Below are 22,300 nucleotides of genomic sequence, written 5' to 3'. Positions count from 1 at the left end.
AGATTAACTATGGTTGGGATCTATGAAATAAATTCCATGCTTTATTTTTTAACTTCTTTGCTTCTGTGCATTCTTCATTCCACCAATAGTTATGGTGCCATCGGGATGGGGGAATCGACAGTGGAATTGAGCATTTGGCTGCAGATAATACGTGTGATGTGATATAATCAGTGGCTTCATTTATCAGCTATAATTTTCTCATCCAGGGTGGCAGGCGACTGAAATTTTACCTAGTTGGCTTAAGAGAATTTACATTTCCTGCATGGTCTGGCTAATGGTGGTTGTGTAGTGAGCAGATCACAAACAATTGGAAAATGGTCACTGCCCATGAGATCATCCATAACGGACCATTCCATGATTGGAAATATAATTGGGGAGCATATCAAGAGTTTGTTTTCAGAATTTGACCAGTTGGTAATTGTATGTGAGTAGGTACACCAGTATTAAGAATCGTAAGGTTTTGCTTATCCAGAAAGATTTCAATCAGTTAGCCATGTCCATCTAATTTAGTCAATCCCCATAAGGGGTGGTGGCCATTGAAATAAACCAAGAGATAGACAGGGGAAGGTAACTGTATTAGAAGTTCTTCAAGATGTCTGTAAGAGAAAGTATGACTTGGTGGGAGATAGATTGAAACTAGCATTAATGCAATCTGGGTTATCAAATGTACAGCAACAGCTTCAATTTCAGTTTGCAGGACAATCTTTTTGGTTGGGATCTTTGAACTGACGAAGATGCCCCCCCCCCGGTCAGCATTTGACGTATTGCAATCTTGTCTGTAGACAGTTCTTTATGGCAGTAGAAACTTGAGAAGTTAAACAGGTTTCTTGCAGGCAGAAACCAACTGGAGAGTAGTGGTTAATTAAGTCTTGAATATTGCTAATGTTGCTATGAAATCGTCTGCAAATCTACTATAAAATACAAGGCATCACTAGCATTTAGTAAAAAAAAAAGCTGTATCTGACTGTTTTTTTTAATGTAGCTGGCTTATGGCATTCAGGCTTAGGTTTGTCTTTTTTTTGAAAAGAAGGGCTGACCTGTGTGCATATCGTCTTCCACAAATATTTCTATAGACTTGTCTTGAATATTCTTTTTTAAATTCAATCTTCGATTATTCAATGTAGTTGCAATCACTGGAGTAGGAGATGTCACTGGTACAATAAGAGCAGTATTGTTTGCCTGGTTCAACTACTTAGGGATATTGGACTGTTGCTGAGAGAGAACAATCTAAGCCCAGTCAGAGACTGAAGTGTTTGAAGGAACTGTAGTATCAGTTTGGGTGGCTCCTGATTGATATTTTTGTGCAACACTGGTGTAGGTACGATTTTTCATACTGGGAGCAATTAATTTCCTCGCTGAAAGCTTACTTTAATTTCGGTCTTATATTTTACAATTTTTTTTTTCTCTGTTTTCCATCTGTCGCATTTTCTAGAGTAAGCAGGATGGTTGCCTTTACAGTTGGGGCAGGTCATTTCTTTTGCCAAACAATCACTTTGAGTGTGATTGAAGGACCCACAGTTGGAACAAACCCGGTTTCCTCTGCATACCGTTTGAAGTGACCATACTTTTGGCACTTATAATATCTCAAGGAATTAGGGATGTAGGGTCGAGTGATGCAGAGTATATAACCTGCTTTTATCGATGAAGGTAGATTTGGGGTGTTAAAGGCGAGTGTATTGTCTTTTTTAGTCATAATTCTTTTTTGCTGCAATAACAATTTGCTCTTGTAGCTCTTGAGCTGTCTCCTCCTCTGTGACATTCAATAGATCTCAGCTGGATATAACACCTTTAGATGTGTTTAGAGTTGCAAGGGGAGAAACCTTTACTGGAATTCCAGCAAGGTTTGTAAGTTTTAGCAGTTTCTTTGAATGTCCGTGGTTTACAGTTTCCATTAGTAGGTCTCCTGATTGCAGTCTCTTCACTGTCTTAGGAGATAGAATAAATAGCAAGATATAATGTGAGAAGATAATATCTTCTCTTCTATAATCTCTTCACTGTCTTAGGAGATAGAATAAATAGCAAGATATAATGTGAGAAGATAATATCAACTAAGATAACTCAATAGAGGACAACAATAGAATGTAAAATTACGACAAGAGAATGATGAAAGAATAAGGCACTTGGATTTCTTAGAATTAGTACCAAGGTAACTTGGCCACAAGAGGTCCATTCCTGTAAATTCTGTATCATTCGTGTAAATTAATTTCATTGTATTTCAATTGTATCGTTCCTGTAAATTCTGTCGTCTAAGATGTATTTGTCCCTTTGTATACTGAAAAAGAACCCAGCTAACTCAGCCCTACTCAAAAATACTCCAATAAATTCCTTGGATCATTGACAGAATTTGAGATTGCATTTTTCAAAATGGATAGTAAGTGACAGATTGTAAATTCCAGGTTTATAAGTCAACCAATGAAGTGCCAAAAAAAAAAAAAAAAAACCCATCTAAAATATTAAGGCTGACTTAGAAGATAAGTATAAAATCCTAACTTTGAATTAAAGGCATGTGCTTAGGGATAGAAATATATGCATTAATACCAATATTTACAACTTATTACAGATATATTTTAGCACAAATAGTTATTGTACCCATCATTTAAAATACATGAATTTGTTCACCATTTACATTGGATGAAAACAGTTAATGGAATTTGTAAACAGTTATATTAGTATTTAGTATTGGTATTCGCTGATATTCTATATATCATTGGCAAAATGATATACAATTATATATACAGGGTGTCTCAAAAATATTGGTACAAATGTTTAGGGGAAGTAGGTAACATCTAAAGGAATGTGAATCGCATAGGAACCCATAACCAGAAACATCACCGTAAGTCGGTACATGGCGCTGTTCATCTGTTCGCGAGAGGGAAAATTTCTGGTTTACTCATTCAAGCAGTAGTTGCCACACGAAGAGCATGCATTGATATACGAACTGTGAGCTGGCAGACATGCACCTAGTGTATGGATTAGCAGAGGGCAATGGACGAGCCGCTCAACGAATTTATGGAGAACGCTTCCCAGACAGACATGTACTGGACCACCATTTGTTTGCGCGTGTGCATCAAAATTTGTGCGATTATAGGTAAACAGGAGTAGTGTGGGCAGACCACGTTCAACGTAAACTACCTCCACGGAAGAAAGTATGTTGAATGCCATCCAGAATAATCCTACTACCAGCACATGTGCCGTTGCTTCTGCCTTAGGAGTGTCTCATTGCAGTGTACAGCATGTCTGGCATGACGATTCCTTACACCCCTTTCATCTCCAAAGGTTCAGTTATTGCTTCCCCAAGATCATCCTGCACATGTGACTTTTGCGCAGTGGTTTCTCCAAGAAAGTGTTCAAGACTTGAATTTTCCAGTCTATGTTTTGTTCACGGATGAGGCTTATTTCACTCGGAAAGGCTTATTCAATCAGCACAATGCTCGTGTGGGCTCACGACAACCCATACGGTGTGCGTCCCCATGCGGCACAACATCGATTCGCAATAAATGTGTGGGCAGGTATGGTCGGTGGCTGCTTAGTCGGCCCATACCTGTTACCATTCCGCATGAACTCCGCTAAATATCGGATCTTTCTTGAACAAGTTTTACCAGGGTTACTTGACAATGTTCCAGTAAATGTGAGACACAACATTTGGTTTCAATATGACAGGGCGCCTACCCATTATGGAAGGTGTGTTTGTGACCATTTGAACAGGCATTTTGGGCATCGATGGATTGGCCGTGGTGGACCCGTTGCCTGGCTCCCCACACTCACCTGATTTATCGAGCCTTGATTTCTTTCTGTGGGGGGCCCCTCAAATCTGTCGTGTATGAATTGCCTGTGGAGATGGAAATGGATCTCGTGGCGAGACTCGTCTGCGCTGCTGCTACTGTCAAAGAAACTCCAGGTGTGTTCGACCGTGCCCGCCAATCCATGCTGCATCGGTGTCACGCATGCATTGCGTCTCATGGTGGAACCTTCCAGCATCTGTTGTAACATCATGAAATGCATCCATCTCGTATTCCATTGTTAATATTATGTCAAATAAATGTTTGTCACTAATTACTGCCTTGTGTCATTTCTGCTTCTTGTGCCTCTGCTACTACTTTCCCGTGACGTTTCCGGTTATGGGTTCCTATGCGATTCACATTCCTTTAGATGTTACCTACCTCCCCTAAACGTTTGTACCAATATTTTTGAGACACCCTGTATAAATGGATATCATTGACAAAACCTCATGGGCTGTCTTGGCAGCTTGTCTGCACTGTATAGAGAATTTCATATATCTGACTGCACAATTACTCTCATGTCTTTTTTCATTCTATACTACAATAAGTGTGATACCATGAAGTGTGCATATTAATCTGGGATTACTGCTGCTCATACAAAGTAGCTTACATTTGTCGACATTAAGCTATAATTGCCACTTCTCAGCTCACTACATGATTTGTCTAAATCTTGTTGCAGTAGCATACCACGATTACTGTGATTAACCAACCCTACTTATCATCTACAAACATTAAGCCTCATATGCCTTCATCAATATTATTAATAAATATAGAAAATAACAATGGGTCCAGCACTGAACCCTGGGGAATCTGCTAACAACATTAGTTAAAGAAGAGCAGTTGCCCATTGATAAACACTGTCTTCCCCCGCTCAACCACCCTTTTATCAATAGAAGTAACTTTCTCCTAATGCCACACTGCTCCAATTTGTAAAACAAAATCAAAAGCTTTTCTGATATCTAAATATATATAATGTCAAAATTATTTTTTGTATCCAGTACTTTGTTGCTGTGTCATAGTATCCAATCATATTTCTCAGACAAGAACGCCCCTTAACAAACAGATGCTGTGACTGCACTCCTATCTAGGTGGTCCTACATTACTTCTTTAACCATTGACTGCATTATTTTCCCTGGAATGTAAGTCAAGCTAACAGTATGTAATTACTCATATCACCCTTTGTTAATTGGAGATAACATCTCCAGTCCACACACAGGGACTTCCCCTGAAACCAAGAATGTGCTCATAACCATAGCTAAAGGTTGCTACCTACTTTAATATAATTGGATAGATCCCATCCACCCCAGGAGCCTGCTTTTATGTTTAGTTAGTTTCAAGAAGCTCCCCTCCACTTTCCTCTCAGTTATCACTAGCTTAGTTATTCAGCACCCTGTTAGGATTTGACACACTTCCAGCATCTCCATCCCTAAAAAAATTCCTCATGTATAAATATAGATGCAAAATACCTATTCAGTTTATCAGCAACCTAAGCAGGATCATCAACAGTTAAACCATTCATATCTAGTGGACCAATGTGATTCATCCGTTCCTTCTAGTGTTTACATAACTAAAGAAATCTTTGTTACTTTTCTTTGACAGACTTCTCATAGTCTGCCTAAGCGTGCCTAACTTGTTTTGTGACTTGATTGCAGACTAGTTTATATCTACCATAGGCATATATATCACATGAGAATTTATATGCTTCCCATGCATTTTTCTTCTCTACCATAAGTCTCATCTGTTCATATGACATCTATTTAGGTGCAAGTCTTGAACAGTATCACTTTGTTGGTATAAAAAGCCTAGTAGCTTCTACAATTGCATCCCTGAATTTGATGTTGGTAACTTCATCAGACTGGTCCTAACTGCATAGAATTTAAAAACTGCCTGAGACCATTGTATTCACCTTTATAAAAGCAAAAGCTCTTTACAAATACAGTAGAACTCTGATTGTTGTCCATCACCCCATTTACTGTCAGTGTCTGTTAACTGTCACTTAACCACATTATGCCATAATGTATTGTAATATTGGCACCATGTGTCACTCAGTCTTTGTTTACTGTATTTACACAACAGTTCACTGTATACTGTTGTGCTTTAACCTCTTGTTTCATATTTTAATAATTTTTATTTAGTAAATCCATTGAAATGACAGAGAAACATAAGTGATTAGTGTTGGATTATTACCAAAAAACTGAAATAATCAATCGTCAAATGGCTTTTCATAATCCACATGCCAGGCATAATGGTGTTTTATATTCATTAGCTTGATATTACGTGAAGGTGATCCATAGTTGAGAATCCTGTCCTAAAGCCAGCTTGCTCTTTCGGTGATTCTCATCAAGTATTCTTTCTAATCTGTTAGAAATGACCCTTGTGAACAATTGTAGATGTGGAATAACAAGCTAATTGGTCTATAATTTCCAATTTCTGATTTATCTCCTTTCTTATGCAGCAAAACTATGATTGCATTATTCCACTGCTTAGGCGTCACATCTTTTCTAATGCACTTTGTGAAAAGCCTTGCCAATTTTTGTTATGTCTCTTCCTTCCAATTTTAACAACTCTACAGTAACTTCATCTTCCCCCAGGGATTTCTGATTCTTCATTTTCTTAAATGCATGTCCTACCTCATCAGGAAGAATATCAGGTATGTCGTATGTGTCGCTAATTTGCAATCCATCTTCCCTACTGCTGGCATCATTCCCTCGCTCCTTGTATAATTCTTATAGTAGTCTTCTGCTATTTGAATTATGCCTTCTCTGCTGTTTATAAGTACACCATTGCTATTCTTCAGTTTCATTTGTCTTTCTGCTCATGGCTGCTGATTTAAATCCTTTGTTTTCCCTTAATGCTTGTTCTACTTTTCTTGTGTTAAATCTTCTTATGTCCTCTGAGTCTCTTTCTAATGGCTTTACATAACTCAGTATACTCAATTTTTTCCTTGTCAGTGTTTATCTTGCTCTTCATTTTTCGTCTTCGGTTCATCATAACAAGTGTTTCTTGGCTAATTTTTTCTTCTTTGGATTTCTTTTTTCCTATAGGTTTTTTGGGCTTCATCACTTTCAGAAAGTTGTAATATTCCTTGTCGATATCTTGGTCCTGAGAAGTCTGCAGAAGCTCAAACTTGTTCTTAAGTTCCAGTACATACTGCTTTTTCTCCTCTTCTGTTATCTCAAAGACCTTTGTATTATTTACTCCAGTCAGTTTTTACCTTTCCTACATCTATATCAAGTGTACAGCTTACCATTCTGTGATCACTTCCAACATTTACCTCATTCAGGACGGTAACATCGTTCACAATATATCTTCTGTTAATGAGGATGAAATCTATTTCATTAGTCGTTAATCCATTTTGACTCTTCCATGTCCACTTTCTGTTCACCCTTTTCTTGAAAAAAGTGTTCATTACTAACAATCCTTGAGATTCTGCAAATTCCACAAGTCTTTCACCTCTTTCATTTCTTTCACCAATTCCAAAATTTCCTATGGTTCCCCTTTCTGTGCTGTTTTGTCTTTTTCCAACCTTAGCATTGAAGTCCCCCATAATAATAGTGTAGTGGGTTTTCTGCTCATCTAGAAGACTCTCAATTTCTGTGTACATTTCTTCAACCTCTTCATCATCATAGTTCGATGTTGGTGCATAAATCATTATAACCTTTAGTTTGTACCTCTTAGAAATCTTGAGTATTAGTCCTGACACCCTTGGTGATGTACTTTTAAATTCCAAAATGTTGTTTTTTAAATCTTTATGGACCAGAAACCCGACTCCACCTTCACTCCTTTAACTGTTTCCATTATTGTACAGCAGATTTCCACTTGATAAATTTATAAGTGATTCATTTCTTCGTCTTGTTTCAGCCAAACCAATGATATTCCAATTCACATTTTCTAATTCTTTTCCAGCTCTAATATCCTGTCTTCACCGATAAGTGATCCTGCGTTGTAACAGGCCAAGTTCAGTTTCCGTGCATGGCAGCCTGTTCGTACCCAGAGATTCTTAGCACCCTCTGCTTCCACTCTGATCCTCTCGCTGCCATAAGAGGGGAGGAGTGAAAGCTGCTGGGGACTGAGGGCCATTTGTTTTGTTCTGCTGTCATATGCTGGAGGGTTTGGTCTTTTCCTCTTCACGCTGACCAGGCATCTTGAATAGAACAACTCTACATGTTCGTTGCCACCTAAGTGATGTAACAGGGCTTATCATTGAGAAGGTGTGCATGAGTGGATTTTAGGGAGGCAGGCCAACTGGACTTCTCCTAAATCTTCTGTAATAGAAAGATATTGGATTCAGTGTTTTAGACTGAGTGTCTGATAACACACAGGATACCTGTTCCCCTCTAAGCCCCTGCAATGCTAACGATGGACAATGCGCCTACTCATCCCATACATGTATGTGATTTAAAAAGCGATGATGGCAAAATATCATGCTACTTTCTGCCAGAAAACTCGACAGCTCTCATCAACCGATGGACCAAGGGGTGAATGAGAGTATGAAAAGTCGTTATTACAAAGTGTTCATTCAAAAACTTGTTTTAGCAGAAAAATAAATTAGATGTGATAGAGTTTTGGAAAAGCTACACTATAAAAGATGCAATTTTCAATGTTGCTGATGCCTGGAACGATTTTCCAGTTCAAACAATACAAAGAAGCTGGAATAAGTTGTGCCCAGAAATATATTCAACTGATACAGAAACCATTCCAAAAGAAACTGAAATTTTGCAGTTATGTTCAAATGTTCCTGGTTTTAAAAATATTTCAATGGAGGAAGTAAATGATTGGCTGGATATGGACAAAATGGACATTGGATGCGAAATTTTAGACGACAATGAAATTGTGCAAGGAATGATGACAATTTCGGATGGGTCTGAAACTGAAGGTAAAAAAAGCTGCTGCTGATGGAACAACAAACATAATTAGCCACTGTGAATTCGAAACTATGTTGTCAAAGTGCATTGAGCAATTCAAGGTACAAGAAGAAGCTGATGCTAATCAAGTGTTACTGTTGCATAAAATTCGTAACATTGCCTCCCAAAAGGCTCAACGAGTAATGAAACAAAAGAAATTGATGGACTTTTTTTAAGAAAAGAAATTTAATTATGTAATACTGTTTTCTTTTAAATTTCTTTAATGACATTAGAACAAAGCTGTCTGTATGCAATATTATTTTCTTTCAATTTTTTTATGCCGTTACTAGACCAATGTAAGTCAAAATATTAAAAACAGGTATATATATAGATATCATCTTTTAAGGGCACAAAAGGTGCCCTTAAAAGATGATATCACGTTGGCACTAATGATATTAAGAGTAGGAGACCGGCGGAATTACTTAACAAGTACAGGTCACTGTTGAAAAAAACAGCCGTGAATTAGGGTTGAATTTGAAAGTGTCTGCAATTCTGCCCAGACATGATAGGAGGGAGTATATGATGAGAGCCCTGTCGATCAATTCGGCCCTGGAAAGATTGTGCAAGGCTCAAGGGATAGAATTTTTTTCAGCCTGGTCTGTACTTGTTAACAGGAGAGACTGCTTCTACAGGGGTGGGATACACTTAAATAGAAAGGGTGCAAAAATGATTGCTGATGCTATCGAGGCAGTGTTAGGTGGGTCGGAAAACTGCTAGATTGGGGGATACAAGGACTAATAAATTAACAGTAGCCACTGGCAGAGGTGAAAGTGATTCTTGCACTGCTTCTATTGGAATGAGCCGCAGCCTGGAAAATAAGATGCAGGATATTTCAGAGACTGCTGGGAATCATTGGGGTACAAGTAAACACATGGGTTGTGTTAGGGTAGCTAAGAAAAAGAACAGGCTCATGTATACTTGCGTGTACACCAATGCTAGGAGTTTAGTAAATAAATTTGATGAATTTGAGGTATTGCTCAAAACATCAAAGGCAGATATTGTGGGTATTTCAGAGAAGTGGTGTCACACAGATATAAGGAATGCAGAACTAGAATTTGGGGAGTACAATGTCTACAGAAGTGATAGACAGGATAGGAAGGGAGGAGGGGTTATGCTATTAGTTAAGAAATATATAAAATCCAAGGAAGTGAAGCCAGTCGACATTGCTGGACAGTGCAGTGTCGAGTCAGTTTGGTGTGACATAAGCACTAGAAGATCAAAATTGAGAGTAGGAGTGTGCTATAGGCCTAATGACTCTGATGAGTATAATAAGAAATTGTACAGGGAAATAGAGTGGGCCAGAAAATCAGAGTCTTATAATGGAGGATTTTAATTTCCCAGATATTGACTGGAATTTGGGGGCTGGTCACTCACACACTAGCAAGGCTTTTGTGGATTTATTGGATGATTGTTTTCTACATCAGCATGTTCAGGAGGCAACTAGAGGGAGTAATACTCTTGATTTGATTATCAGTAGTGATTCTTCATGCATTAAGGATCTGCAGGTAAATGAACCACTAGGTGGCAGTGATCACAGTGTGCTGAAGTGGGATTTACTCAAAGAGGTAACTGGCATTAGGGATAAAGGGAAGGGTTATTGCTTTCGTAAAGGCGTCAACGATGGACTGAGACAGTATTTAAATTCTATACAGTGGGACCAACTGATGATGTTACCAACAGCAAATTCAAAATGGGAAGAATTCAAAGAACTCATCTTGGAAGCTACTAGGCTTTACATACCAACTAAGAAATATTGTTCAAAGTTTAAGCCTAAATGGATGTCAGATGAACTAATGAGACATATGGCAGAGAAGAAAAATGCATGGGATACATACAAATTAACACGTGACACAGAAGCCTATGATAGATACAAGTTGATCTGTAACCAAGTTACAAAGGAGGTTAGGCAGGCGAAGGCAGATTAAGAGAAATCTTTGACAAGGGATGCAAAGAAAAACAGCAAAGAGTTCTTTAGTTATGTAAACTCTAGAAGGAAGGGGATGAATCAGATTGGTCCACTTGATATCGATGGGTCAACTGTTGATGATCCTACTCAGGTAGCTAACAAACTAAATGAATATTTTGCATCGACATTCACACATGAGGAGTTATTCAGCGAGGGGAATGCCAGAGGTGTATTCAACTCTGGCAGTAAGCTAGAGAATCTTGTAATAACTGAGAGTAAAGTGGAGGAGAAATTGTTGAAGATAAATACAAGAAAGACACCTGGGGTGGATGGGATCTATCCAGTTATATTAAAGGAGGCAGCAAAGGAAGTAAGCAAACCCTTAGCCATAATTATGAGAGCTTCCTTGGACTCAGGGGAAGTACCCATGGACTGGAGATGTGCAAATGTGACCCCAATTCACAAAGGAGGATCAAAGGGAGACAAGTAATTATAGACCTGTTAGTTTAACTTCTATTCCTGGAAAATTAATGGAGGCACTGGTTAAAGAAGCACTGCAGGATCATCTAGACAAGACTTCAGTTATAGCTCAGACACAGCATGGTTTTGTTAAGGGGAAGTCTTGCCTGACCAATTTGATTGGATACTATGATGCAGTCACAAAAGAACTGGATGCAGGGAATAACTTTGATATTATATACTTGGATCTTAGGCTTTGATACTGTTGTACATGGAAGACTGCTGCACAAATTGGAGCAGTGTGGCATTGGAGGCAAATTGCTGCTATGGATAAAGGGGTGGTTGAGGGGGAGAAGACAGAGTGGTAATCAATGGACACTGCTCATCGTGGACTAATGTTATTAGTGGAGTCCCTCAGGGTTCAGTATTGGGTCCATTATTGTTTTCTGTATTTATAAATGATATTGATGATGGTATATCAAGCTTAATGTCCAAGTTTGCAGACGATACGAAGGTTGGCAGGGTTGTCAAGGACACTACTGACACTATGCTACTGCAACAGGATCTGGAAAGGTTGAACAGATGGGCTGAGAGGTGGCAAATGAAGTTTAACATTGACAAATGTAAAGTACTACATATGGGAAACAGCAACCCCAGAGCAACGTATCAACTCTGTGGTACTACACTGACAGTGGTAGAGAATGAAAGGGACATGGTGGTGATTGTGCAGGCAGATATGAAGTTTTCTGAGCAGTGCAGACGGGCTGCAAGAGTAGCTCATGGTGTATTGTCGATGATATATAGGAATTTTTCTAGCAGGGTTAAGGAGGTGATTATTCCCTTGTCTAAGGCAATGGTCAGGCCACACCTAGAGTACTGTAATCAGGTCTGGAAGCTTCATTTCAAGAAGGATGTAGAGATGCTGGAATGAGCTCTAAGAAACGCAACAAGATTGGTGAATGGAACAAAGGGGTGCTCTTACAAAGAAAGGCTTAAGTTTTGCAAATTACAGTGTCTGGAGACTAGGCACCAGCCAGGTGATCTGATAGAGGTGTATAAAGCCTTGAATGGTGTGAGCATGCTCAATGCTGATGGGATTCTTCCTCTTGCTCAGAATAATCACCTGAGAGGGCATAAATTCAAATTGAGGAAAGACAGATGTAGGATAGACGTGAGGAAATTTGCCTTTAGCCAGCGGGTGGTCGGTTGGTGGAACAGACTTCCATCCCTTGTCGTGGAAGTTGATAGCTTAAATAAGTTTAAGGCTCAGCTGGATAGGTATTTCGAAATAACAGAGGGGTGAAGTGGAAGTGGTTATTTTTTATTTAATTAATTTTTTTTTTTGGCTGATGCTGCATAAGCTTGCTTTCTTGCATCAAATGCCTCTACTAATGCTAATGCTAATCTGTGCTATGATTTTTTGATGACCTGGTAAAAATAAATAATAATTAAAGTTTAATTAAATTCATTAGGTTATGTATTATGTAATAAAATAAACAAGTTAGATGACCTGGTCTATTGTTTTTATGTATATATTCTATTATCCACCTATTCAGTTATCCCTCATGGTCTCTGTCGTGTACCCTGACAGACAATTGAAGTTCTACTGTAGTTACATTTTTACGTAAATCTCATATCAATTCATTGTCACCTAGTGGGTGTTTTTTTTTATCTACTGATTCTTAATTCATGAAGGGTTGCTGCTGATAATCAGAGCAAGACTACTGCTTTCTCTTGTTACTTCTCTAATATACTAGTGTAGAAAACAAGTATCAAATAAATCCAAATAAATGTTGCTACTATGTGAGTGACCGACCCAGAAGTTTCAGTGAATATTTGGGTAGTTAAAATCACCCATTATAAGATAGTTTGATTTACTGGTTCACTCGATTTGTCTGTGTAGTTATTTGTTATATTCATTACAATCATTAGTGCCCATAATACATTTCCCCTCCTCTCATTTTTGTTTTCCAAGTGCTTATTTCATACTACAACTGGCTCAACATTGCACTGGCTACTCATGTCAACTGGATGAACTATCTTAGAGTGTATGTGAATCTTATCTTAGAGCATAACTGTTTCCCCTCTCCTCTCTTCTGTACATGTCACACTCTCTATATTTAAATTCTGTATCCCTAATAACCTCAGTGACACTTTGTCTCCAATATCCCTATGATGTTTGCATTTGATGACTAAACCAGTACTTCATATTCATCAAACGTATTTACTATGCTCCTAGTATTAGTGTGCATGCAAGTTTACATGCACTAATTTTTACTCTTACTAATCCTAGCACAGACCATGTATGTAATTGTTCCAAGAGGCCTCCAGCAGGCTTTGTAATGAGCCACCTTGCTTTCCAGGCTACTAAATGTTCTAATAGCACTGGTGGTCAAGAATTACACACCATTTCCTGCTGCTGTTTATTAGTCTGTGTATACCCCCCCCCACCAAAACTAGAAAGCAGTTTTACACCAACTAACACTGCCTCTATAGCTTGTTTGTTTGTTATTTGGATTTTTAGGAGCATTAGCAACTAAGGCCATATTGCTCCAGGATATGCGGTGGTCATTCCCTGACCTTTCCGCATCCTCCGTATTTGTGTGGTGACGGGCTTGAACCCAGGTCTAATCAAGAAGCGTGTGCTACGCACTGCTGCTCCTTCCCACCTGGCTATGGAGTCTCTATAGCATCATGAAATATTCTTGCTCCTCTTCTATTTAAGTGCATCCTATCCCTGTAAAAACAGGGTCTTTTGTTAACAAGGACCACCATGCAGAACACATTTGACAAAAATTCTACCCTATGAGCCTTACACAGTCTCTCCAAGGCCAAACTAAATAACAAACTGAATCCCTCATTATATACTTCCTCCTGTTGTATCGGGGCAGAACTGCACACTTTCAACTTAAAACTTAACTCATAACTTTTATGCATTGCCAGTACTTGTTAAATAAATCCTCAGCTCTCATACTTTTAGTATCATTAGTACCAATGTGTACAACAATATTACCTTTTGTGCCCTTAAAAGAGACAATAACTGCTCTACATCAAATTTTACCTCAGGCAGATATACCTTGTGCAATCCACCTAGCCTTTTTACAAAGCATATATCCTACTTCTCTGACAGTAGATTCACTGAGAACAGCTACCTTCTGGGACCAGAACACTCCACTGTGGAAGATCTTGTGTTGCATGATTGTAGTCTCCAGAGATGCTGGCTGTGGAATACCTGAAGGGGCCCTCTTTTTAATTTCTTTGAGGACTTCAGCCATGCTCTTCAAGCATGGCTGAGGTCCTCATTAAGTCCATCAGAATGCTGACTTGATATGGCTAAAATCCTCACACTCTCTACAATGAAAGCACATGAGGGCATCTCCCTCCCACCACTGGCCATATCATGTCCCATTACAGATAAATACTCTGATAATTATGGCTAAGGGTTTGTTAACCCTATATGGCTGCTATACTGGAAGCAGGATATGTAGTTTGCTTTAGGGCAAAACAAAAAACCTGCACTGATGTTAACTGTCACTTCTACACTTAGGCCTGTGCAACTACTCTGTTTTAAAAAAAATAATTTCCAAATTCTTGGAATCTCATCTTCCATCCAGTAAAACAATTTTGTCCTCTTGGACTGATTACTCCTCTCCTCTGAACTTCTTTGCATTTTTGAAGTGTCAGGTTTGATGACACTTTCTCTCTTCCTGATTTCACAATTTTCCTCTTTAATTATTTTTTTTGTGGGACTATTTCTCCTTTCTGATAATATCCACAACTTTGTTTTAAAGTTAGCGAATATTTAATTTCAACATTAATAGGCTCTCTCTTTAATAGATATCTTACTGAAAAAAATTTTACTTCACCCTAGAGTGTGTACTCTTTTTTGCATTCCTCAAGTCCATAATCCTAAACTATTAAAAGACTGGTGGCCTACTGCTATATCCACCTTGCTGCTTAAATTATTTCAGAAATCCATTTTGTCTCTTATAAATTTTATATCCTTTCTCCCAAATTAATGATGGGAAAAAGGGTTTCTGCCATAACTAATCTAGATGCTCATTTTTCTTGCATGTAATGCCATAAATCACTTAGTCATCTTGACCTGGTTTACCTTGACTTATCTGAATTTGATGCCCGTTCATCCGCAGTGGTGGAGAATGAAATCATTCGAAACGACCTCAACCTATTCTCAAACTTTAAATGGGTGAGAAGTCCGGCTTGCTTGACTCGAAGCCCGGACGAAAGGATGTGAGTGCCCAGTGGGCCACTTTTGGTAAGCTGGCGCTGTGGGATGAACCATGGAAAAATTTTATGGTATGGGTAATTTGTTCTTTTTCATACAGGAATTCCTCCTCCTCCATGGAATTTTTCTTTTAGAGTTTGATTTAACCCCTGGGTCTCACATCTGGTGAGTATGGGCTTGGCACACCCAGGGTCCCGAGCTGGATATCATCATTCTTCTCTCTCTCTCTCTCTCTCTCTCTCTCTCTCTCTCTCTCTCTCTCTCAGGGTAACTTTGGAACTTTTTTTTTTCCTGGTGCAGCATAAGCCTTAGGCTTCCTTGCACCATATGGCTATTAATAATAATAATAATAAAAACTCAGCAAAAAGGCCACATTTAGTACAATAACATAGCTGTGATTCATAAGAGAATTGCTCTCTGAGCTAAAACATTCCTGGTACTTTGAGCTTTTTTACTTTGCTCTTCTTGTTTGAGACAATTAAAATTAGCTCACAAATTAAGAGGTAATAATGAAGGGGAAAACGGGAAAAAAAAAAAAAAAAAAAAAAAGGAACCCACCTACACAATTAGAACCTTCAAGCTACTTATTTACTACAATTACTACTACGATGCACTACACTTCAAGTTACAGCAGGCCCCTCGTTATAACGCTCTTCTTATATTTGTATAGCCCGTATATGGCTATAACGCTCTTTTACAGATTGCATTTTTGGCATATTTAACAAAATTGTTTCATTTGATTGAGTCGATAACTTGAAAATGAAAGCAAAACAGCATTAAAACATTTCCCATACCGACTTGAGAAATTTTCTCACACTCAGTGAAATTTTCTCGCATGCTAATTTAATTGCAGTACAGTGACTTGTTTACGTAGTTCCAAGATCAACATTTTAAAAAATGATCAAGTATACTGCTTGTAATATTTGCGTTATATGCATTTATCCGAAGTCTAGTCATCACCCAGTACAGTATTAGACATCGTTCGTAATGGACAGTTTACTCAAACATTGTATCATAATTAATGCAACCAACACAGTTACATTTTCGAAGAGTTAATGATGGTGGATAAGAATGAAAAAGCAACATCTGGATGCAGTATGAAGACTATAAATGTAAGAAAAATACTGAATTTGAAAATTAAATTAGACGTCTTTAAGCGAATCGATTCCGGTCAACGACAAGCAGATGTGTGCCATAATTTAGGACTGGCAAGTTTAACTGTAAGAACAATTATAAAAAATTAATTTTAGCAGCGGAAAAGACAGCTGTTCCACTGCAAGCAACTAGAGCTAGGCCAGCTATTAGGATTGAAATGGAGAGACTTTAGCTAATTTTATTGAAGATAATATCCAATGCAGAATTCAGTTAAGTGAAATATTATAAAAAAAAAAAAAAAAAAAAAAAAAAGAGAGAGAGAGATTAGCCTATATGATGATCTGAAGAAAACTCACCTAAAAAAAAAAAAAAAAAAAAATGTGGAACCATTTAAAACTAGAAAGGGCTGGTTGAATAGGTTTAAAATCCAGGGAGAAGCCACAAGTTCAAGTCAAGAAGCCGAAACTTTAAAAAAAACTTGTTAAAAATTACTGAAGAGGGGTATTATGTGTTATACTTCTCAACAAGTTTTTAACATAGATGAAGCAGGACTTTTTTTGGAAACGAATGCCTAAAAGAAGTTTTGTATTGAAAGAAGAAAAAACATACCAGGTTTCAAAGCAGTAAAGGATTGGTTGACTTTATTGTTGGTAACGCTGCGTGGGATTTAAAATTAAAACCTGTTTTAGTTGACCAGGAAGAGGGCCAAAGTACAACCCAAAATCTACACATTTTTCATGATTAAATTCATGAATTAAATTAAATCAAAATCAATTTAGATCAATTAAATTCATGATTTTAATTTTAATACGTAAGTAGTTACCACATATTCTGCATTACATATGTACGGTGAAATACCACCACTTTGCTTATTGGAGGCTTGAAGTGGTGAAACCCATGTTTAGTCTCTAGAGCAAAGTTTCCGGCATCCCCCTCTCCCCATACTTCTCCTTCAACCCATGCACGGTACTAAGTACTATAGGTTTTGGTACCTTTTCATGTTTGGGGTTCTCATAAAAAAAAAAAAAAAAAAAAAAATGTAATGCAGAATATTTTATATGTACGAATATTTGAATATTAAATATTTTGACCGACATTTGTGCATCTTTTCACTACTGTCTATTATTGTTTAGGAAATATCCTATGGCATCGACCGCAACTCACAAATACATATGTTACCTTATGGGAATGCGGCACTCGCTTAGTGCAGATTCACTTAGTGCTCTGTTTTTCCGGAACGAATTATCAGCGTTAAGTGGGGGACACCTGTACTAATATTTGTGCTGAAATTAACAAGTTCTACGTAGTTGTGACTTAATAAATTCTTTCCTAAGAATCGTGACTTGGACTATTAAAATTACTTACAGAACACAATTTAGAATGTTAAGTGAAAAACAGCAAAATTTTTCAATAACTTATCTATTTCCAAGAGCTCTAATATCATACTCTAATAATCTTTCATTGTTGCTTTTGTTAGATGACTCTTTAAGAGAATAGTACTTATACAATATTACCAAATTTCAATCTATAAAAATCAGAAAAGAGAGATTGAAACTAACCTTGATATTCTGATGACATGATGCTGATTCATTAGATTTGTCATCATTCTTCCTATAGTATAAATAAACAATCAGTAAAAATGAACCATATAAATAAAATTGAAGTTATTTTTCAAATGCACCCAAGGATATACACCCAGTGGCCAGCTGATTAGGTAGACTCCATCATCCAAGAGATGGACTATTCCATCAGTATCACATGTGCATACCAGGCTATACAATGGGAGGTCGAAAATATTCTAGCCTACCATAGAAGAAATATTGGAAAGTTGTGAAAATTCATTTATTTTTCAATGTAGTCCCACCCTTAAGTCAATACACTTTCTGGCATGATCTACTAACTTTCATAACCTGCTCAAATAAAATTCAGATTTTGACTCAAACCAGTCTATGACTGCATCCATCCCAGTGTTAATGTCAAATTTCTGTCTTTTTCAAGTCATTTTTGAGAGCTGGAAATAGAAAATAGTCCAAATGGAGCCAAATCTAGTGAGTAGGGCAGATTATTATTATTAGCCATATGGTGCAAGGAAGCCTGAGGCTTATGCTGCACTAGCCAAAAAAAAAAAAAAATTCTGAGTCACCCTGAGAGAGAGAGAGAGAGAGAGAGAGAGAGAGAGAGAGAGAGAGAGAGAGAGAGAGAGAGAGAGAGAGAGAGAGAGAAGTAGAAGGGGATCACCAAGAAAGAGAAGAATGATGATACCCAGCTCAAGACCCTGGGCCCATACTCACTAGATATGAGCCCCTGGGGTTATAATGTAATAGCTTGAACCCACAGACACACACACAGTGTTTTGCCTGAGTCACAAATGCTGTGCACACTGGTGCATTGTCTTGGTGATGCCTCTTGAGCTTGAATTCCTTGGGAAATGTCTCAACAGATTAAAATACTTGGCACTGACAGTGGCACCTCTTTCCAGGAAATCAACCATGTTCACTCCTTGTGCATCCCAGAAGACAGATGCCATGACTTTCCCAGCCAACTTCTAAACTTTTCAGGAGGGGTAGAAGAGAGAGATGCTGCCACTGTTTCGATTGTTCTTTTATTTCAAGAAGTGGCAGACCCGTGTTTCATCTGTGGCGATATAGTGGCCCCAAAACAGCTTCATTAGCTTCAAAATACTGCAATCTCATGACATCTCACTCCAATTCTGATCTACATTCAGTGTTTTAGGTACCCAACTTAAAGAGACCTTCATTCCTAAAAGATTAATCAAAATATCATGGGAAGTGTTGAACGTTGTCTCAATGTGCTTCGATGTTATCTGCAATCTTGCATGATCAGATCATGAATTGCATCCACATTTGCAGGTGCTGACAGGTAAGAGGCCTACCAGTGTGTGTGGTGCATCTTCAACACTGTCTCATTCATGCTTAATTCTGCAACCCAACTTTTGACTGGCATATGAAGGACAAGATTCCCCTAAAGTTTGCTGCATGTCATTCGGTGACATTCCCTTTAAATGAAGATACTCAATGACTTTATGGTGCCCAATTCTCTCAACAGTTTGCCATCATCATTCACCTTCTGCACTTAAATGGCCTCTGTAAAGGAGAAGAATATAGTTATAAAACTGAAAATTTCTGTGAACACACAAAAAGAGTTGCAGCACAGATTGGCAATACTGTCTTTCATGAAAACCTTTGCAATCTATATTGGGCTAAAAACTTTTCAAAACCCTCCTTGAATAAAGCAAGTAGTTAGATACCAAAGGAGTTTGTGCATACACATATGCACAGTTCAGTAAGAGACTGGGGACCAGTATTGCAGTTAAGTAACTTTCATATGATAGCCAATGCAGGATGTGCTGGTGCAGATATAATTAACACTGCCACCCAAATGGGGTGTTGTACTGAGAATATTCTAAGGACAAGAAAACATTCAACCAACACCAAGATGTTGACAAAGGATGAAAGGCAGACCACAATCTGTTGAATAACAATGAAGCACCACGACGGTTGCCAAGCGATTAAAAAGAAGCAGCTATACATACAGTAAGCAGAGGGACACTGACACTGGACATTTGAGAAATGGAAAAAAAAAAGTTGCCTGATGAATCTCAGTTTCAGTCATTCGATGCTGATGGAAAGAACAGGATAGGATCAATGGCTTAATGTGTCAGGCATCAACACTCAGGCAGTGGAAATGTGTAGTATGGAAAATGTTTTTTTGGCACAACATTAAGTTCCCTGATACTGGTAGATCAAACGAAAGCAAAGCCACAGCCTACTTAAATGTTCTTGTTTATACTCCAGCACGACCACCAGGTCAGTGGAGTTTACAATAAATCAATTGATACAAATGTAAATTGTATTTAGCAGTCACAGGCTTGAACCCTGGTCCACTCAAAGAGCATATGCTGCTGCACTTGCGCTACTGACCACTTAGCTACATCATTATTGCTAATCAGTTGCATCCCATGATGCCTATAATTTTTTTCTGTCTGATAATGGTTATTTTCAGCAGGATAATATACTATATCACAATACATTATTCTGCTGAATAACTCCAGAATGGTGCCAGAAGCACAAAGGTAACCATTTTGTACTGGCCTGCTCATCAGACCTTAACCCACTTGAGAAATAAGAGATGAAGTGGAACAAGCTGTTTGCAGCAGAATCTGCCATCACCCAGTCTAAGATTATTGTGGAGTATATGATCAAGTCTGCATGGGCCCAAATCTCTGTGGAATATTTTTGGCACCTCAACTTCATGCAAATTGAGGCTTTTTCTGGGAGCTAAAGGAGGCACTACAAATTGTTAGGCCTTTGTGCCTAATAAACTAGCCACTCGGTATATAATATACCTCTATAAATTTAACTTATCTTACCCCTTGTTAAGATGTTTTAAAAGCAAACGGTTGATAAAAACTTATTAACTGATCAGGAGAATAAGATACTAAGTGTGGAAGATTTTAAGTGCTTGACTTTCCATCAAATAAAACAGTATGTATTTTACAAATTTAACTAGTTTTATATCACAATATACAAAGGCATTTTCAACTAATATTTGTAGGCTGAAACTTTCTTTGATTTATTGGTCTAAACCAGGGCTGGCTAATCCATGGCCCACATAACTTTTGTTAATGCCCTTCCTTCCTACCGATGTGAAAAACATAGCATAAAAAATAACAACAACTGGTTTTAAAAATCACAAATGAAGCTAAACACATATAGCAGAGCTTTCCAAGTTGGGTTCCGTATCATGCCTCAAAGGTGTTGCCAAATTTTGGCTCAATCAACATTGTTTTCACTTTTATTTCCTTTCACTGCATATCTTAATATAACTGACTGGTTTATAATATGTTTATTCATTAATACATGAATTTACAACATTAATTTCTTCATGTGCCTCTCAATTGGAGGTTGAGCTCTGGACACATGCTTTGTCACTGAGAGCTAATAAATAACTGATTACAAATAGCCGTGGTTAAGCTTAAGCCTGGTAATGCATATCTTCCTCTTCCTTATTTATAGTTTTTGACATGAAACAAAGTAGTGCAGCACTGCACTTACCATCAACTTAAAGATACGGAACAAAAGGGGTGTTGAATTATTTTTGGCATGTGTATAAGTATATGTCATCATCAAAAAATGTTTGGAAAGCACTGAAACTTTAAATTACACTTTTATTACCAAAAATCATTACCCGAGTTTCTGTATGACAGGAATTTGGCTGCCTTTTGGTTTTAATTTAGCGAGAGTAAGCAGGTGTTAACTTTTATTAAATTTATTTTATAAATGTAAAATTGTTTATATTTTGTTTATTACAAACACTCAGCATAAAATTCCTTTATGTACAGTTAGCAAAAACATTTGATGGCATCAGGCTGATTTGTATGGAGGAGATATTGATTCTGGACCTGTCCCCAGGTAGTCTGCAACACATTTTCAACATATGTCGCATGCTGCAAGAAAATGTTGGTTGCCCCTGGCCTAAATATCAAATACCACTTTTGTTTATCTTCTCAATACAGATACTCTCAAGTTATGCAATAAATGCATTTCTGGAAATAATCATGCATCTCAGAAAATAATGTAAAAAGTGGTTAAGTTACATTCCAGACAGACTAATAAATTTTTTTTTTTTTAATGGGTATATTTCATATTAATATTTCATGAGCACTTTTAATTAGTGCAAGTAGCTGTCACTGTTTGTTATTTGGTTTTTAGGAGCATTAGCAACTAAGTGGGATATGCGGTGGTCATTTCCTAGCTGTCACTGACTGATTGGTTGTTTGTTCTGGGTTTTATCGGCACATCAGCAGCTAAGGCTATAATGTGTCAAAATTAGATTATATAAATGATAACAGTTACGATTTCAGTGACCTAATGAATTAGGTCACTATGTC

General features: G+C 37.7%; 1 protein-coding gene across 1 annotated transcript in view; it reads right to left on the bottom strand.

The window, feature by feature from the left end:
• The window catches only part of LOC150081620 (sorbin and SH3 domain-containing protein 2-like), a 193,458-nt gene that overhangs the window by 33,118 nt on the left and 138,040 nt on the right, over positions 1-22,300 (bottom strand). Inside the window, exon 8 of the mRNA XM_090379478.1 lies at positions 17,949-18,000. Within this exon, the coding sequence (XP_090235604.1) occupies positions 17,949-18,000 (52 nt within the window). The remainder of the gene's footprint in view (positions 1-17,948; positions 18,001-22,300) is intronic.

The sequence above is a fragment of the Mastigoproctus giganteus genome, chromosome 8 (genome assembly GCF_048544385.1).
Source record: "Mastigoproctus giganteus isolate SK-2022 chromosome 8, ASM4854438v1, whole genome shotgun sequence".
NCBI classification, from domain to species: Eukaryota; Metazoa; Arthropoda; class Arachnida; order Uropygi; family Thelyphonidae; genus Mastigoproctus; species Mastigoproctus giganteus.
Note: the sequence above shows the minus strand (reverse complement) of the source record. Positions and strands in the feature narration are given on the sequence as shown.